Source organism: Phalaenopsis equestris, unplaced genomic scaffold (assembly GCF_001263595.1).
Source record: "Phalaenopsis equestris unplaced genomic scaffold, ASM126359v1 Scaffold000443, whole genome shotgun sequence".
In the NCBI taxonomy this organism is placed as follows: Eukaryota; Viridiplantae; Streptophyta; class Magnoliopsida; order Asparagales; family Orchidaceae; genus Phalaenopsis; species Phalaenopsis equestris.
The window spans coordinates 217,633-221,336 of record NW_018164884.1 but is presented as its reverse complement, the minus strand read 5'-3'; the positions used below and the strand labels follow the sequence as shown (position 1 = coordinate 221,336).

The 3,704-nt window shown below is 37.4% G+C and overlaps 1 protein-coding gene across 1 annotated transcript; it reads left to right on the top strand.

The window, feature by feature from the left end:
- The first annotated feature begins 561 nt into the window (after positions 1-561).
- On the top strand, positions 562-2,048 carry LOC110027771. The gene is made up of 3 exons (XM_020729320.1): positions 562-1,354; positions 1,488-1,542; positions 1,654-2,048. The coding sequence occupies exons 1-3, from the start codon at positions 689-691 to the stop codon at positions 1,668-1,670; spliced, it is 738 nt and encodes a 245-aa protein (XP_020584979.1). The 5' UTR covers positions 562-688; the 3' UTR covers positions 1,671-2,048.
- The last annotated feature ends 1,656 nt before the right edge of the window (positions 2,049-3,704 follow it).

Genomic DNA, 3,704 nt, shown 5'->3' with positions numbered 1-3,704 from the left:
TATATAAGAAGGAAAACGATATTTGGCAGAGGCACAAATATCAATTTCTCATGCGCAATCCGGCCCCATAATGAGAGCTCACGCCATATGTCATAATTCGACCCCCCACTCACCACGATAAGGATCGAACTCTTATCAGAGGGGAATTACAGCGACCCTGTCTACCAACTCGACAAGGAATGCGACATATATATAGATATATATATATATATATAAATCAGTAATAATGATATGCTGATGGAATATAGAAAACGTGAGTGCTATTTACATAAAGATAAATATTTAGAAGTTAGATATATAAATATATAAGAAGTAAGTGTTATTTATGTAAATGCTGAAATTAATTTAATTATTAGAAAAATTAATATGATATTTTGAAAAAAATTGCCCTCCAATAGTCTGGTGACAAGCGCCCGTCAAGTTCCTTAAGTTTTTGGATCAGCCAACGATCATTTAGATCTGACGGCAGGAATTAAAACAATCAGTTTTATGAGTCAAAGCGCATAATATTTCTATGCGTAACTCGGATCTCCGTCCATGCCTCGCCATCTTAACGAAACCTCCGCTCTGGTTTAAGATAACTTAAGCCCTTCTGGAGCGAAATAAACACAAAATCTCCCTCTTCCCCCCCTCCCCACCCCTCTCTCCACTTCTTCTTGCATAGCGGAGGAGAAATTGGTTGCCGGAGATGGTGATCGCGGCCGAAGCTGAATCGAGGATTCGGAGGGAACCATCGGCGATGGCGGAGAATCGCACTTCGCCGTCGACTTCGAAGAGTGGAGGCTCGAACTCCCGCCTTCATAACTTCTCCTTACCGAGCCTCGGCTGGCGGAACCAGAGGCTTTTACGCTGCGTCAATTTATCCAGCGGGTCGACAGCCGAGGTGATCGAGCCAGCGATGCGGCGCTCCTTATCGCCTTCGCTTGACGAAACTCGACAGTCGGCGCCATCGCCGTTGAGGAAGCCTTTACGGATTCGAGGACAGAAGCGAAGGATTCATGGCGAGGAGGATGAGGAATCTACGCCGGCTGCAGCTGTTTCGTTGAGACCGTGGAATTTGAGAACCAGGAGACCTCCCTGCAATGCTCCGGGGGAGATCGGACAGAACTCGAATCCTTCATCTCCTAGATCGCCATCTCCCTCGCTTATTTCTTCTCCTCTCAATCAAGAAAAGATTATTAACCCGGTAAGGATGCTTCGATCGAGATCGAAGGGGTTTGAGAAGGCGGAAAGGCGTAAATTCTCGATTCCCCTTTCGAAGGTAGAGATCGAGGAGGATTTTGTTGTGATGAAGGGTACGAAGCCCCTGCGGAGGCCGAAGAAGAGGGCTAGGTATCTGCAGAGGCAGCTCGATGTAAGAAAATCGGATGCAGATGATTATCTGTTCTGTATTTTGAATTTATATGTGTTTCTATTCTACGAAATCTGTGCGCCTCATCGGAGTATATCGGAACTAATTTTTCTTTTTCTTCTGTAACTGTTTTCAGGCTCTTTTCCCCGGATCATTGTTAACTGAAGTAAGTCCAGATTTATACAAAATTGGTGAGTGAGATGATAACTTCTGCCGCTGTTTCTTCATTGAACTTCTTCTTCCTCTTTCGTACTTTTTAAGTTATGGAGAGAGATCTGACGGGTTTTCTCTTTGTTTTGCAGAGGTGAAAAGGAGTTGATTGCTGAAACTTGATCTTATTAGGAGACGACTAGGAGATTTCAGATGTCCTGATGTTCATTGGATTTCGTTGGGCGAGTTGGCTTTTTCACTGTAATAAACCCCCATTAAAGTGAGTTCGTCCCTGATTCAACGAAGAAACTTCAACAGTATCGCTTTAAGAAAATTGCATTTTTTTTTAGATGCGGAATGATCCCCTCTTCTTGGTTTTATTTGTTTCTTCTACGGTTTGATCCTTGAAAAGATGCGAGGCGTTCTGTGATTTTTTTCTTACTACTGTAAATTATGGATTTGTGGAACCGGAAAGTTACCCTTTTTATATTTTATTTTTTCCCCCTACTCTTCCTGCAGTTTGGGAGAGATTTTGTATTTCAATTTATGAGAATTTTTGTTTTTTTTGGATCTCTGCTATTTCATATGAATCCTAAATATCATTGAGGATCTTTTTCTTTCTTTATATCTATTATCGCTTTTCCTTCTTTCACAAGTGTTAATTAATTTTGATCTTCATCCATGAATCCCTCACAAACATCGTTATAAAGTGTGGATTCTGGTGTAACTTAATCAACGTTGTTTCTTCTGAAGAGAATCTTGATCACATAAAGGCCGTGAAGAAATCAGGTTTAATTTGGTTTTTGTTTGTATAAAGCTCATCTCCCCTATTCTCCATTCTTGCATTGGGAGGCCTTCTGTTTTGAAGTCATTTATAGCCGTTTCAGCATTCGTAGTCGTTATGTATTCAGCTTTGACCTTTTCTTTTTGTTATTGAACCCTGGTTGAGGAACTTTCTCCTTCTTTTCTATTTATCCGACCTGTTTGGTTCATTCGGACCATTCCGTGTATGAAATATTTACTTGTGGAATTGATGCCCAGTTCAGGGCTGTCAAAAAATTTGATCTTTATCTATAGCTATTATTCAGCTTATTTAAGTATTTTGTGTTCCATTTATTTGAATATAAATAATTTTTTAGGTGAGCCAATGTGGAAAAACTTTTGATTGATCATATTCTACTAAATTTTTCTCCGATTAATAAAGTAATTAAATAAGTAATCTTTATTAATTTTAAAAAATATTAAATTTCATTATTATTTTTATTTCTTGAGCTAGTTTTTACATGAAAAAGTGCTGAAACAAACAAATGAATTCAAATGGAGTGAAAGGCATACAAGCTATGCTGCTCAAGCGTTATTTCTAACATAGACAAGCATTGAGCTTATGCAAACTTTTAGGTCCCAACAGCATACATAATTTTAATTGAATGAAACTATGTACAATATATGTATTAGCTATGTATTGTAATTATTTTATGAACAGAGAGTATTTGTCATGTATACATTGCTCATCAAAAAATTCAGAGGACATAATTGTGAGCTCCAGTTTATTCATGCGTCCGTGAAAAGCATTGTGGTAGAAAATTTGGACGGCATATGCAGAAATATATGCACCGTCCGATCTTTTGGTGGGCTTAATTTAAAAAAAAAATTGATTGAAAGTTCTGTTGAACGGTGAAGATAAGAAGGAACATACATTTATCCATGCGCCGTTGGTATGAATCTTTCATAAACCAGAGCGCCGTAACAGCTCCAGGAAAAAAATAAAAATTAAACAAATATCTATATATACATATATATATTATAATAGGAGAGAGTGGGAGAGAGAAGTAAAAAAAAAAAGTTTAAACAAATTAATTCTTAAATATATATTTAGTCATTTGAAACTAAAAATCGCTAGGTAATCATTGTCACAACCAGGTCATTAATATCGAGTGAGCACAATTATGAATTATGAGATATATATGTTATTTATTTTATAATATTCTTTCATCAAGTAGACCGATTTAGACATTTAAGTTAGTGTTGCCATGGAAAATTATTTTATGGGTACTCTTAACGTAGAGAAATATCCAGAGTCCAATAAAATCACGTCACATGGTGGAGACATAAGAAAAAATAAAAAATGGCCCGGTAACTGACAACGACTTTATATATGCTTAAAAATACAAGAATTTCATACCGCTGTTAGAAGATTTAAATC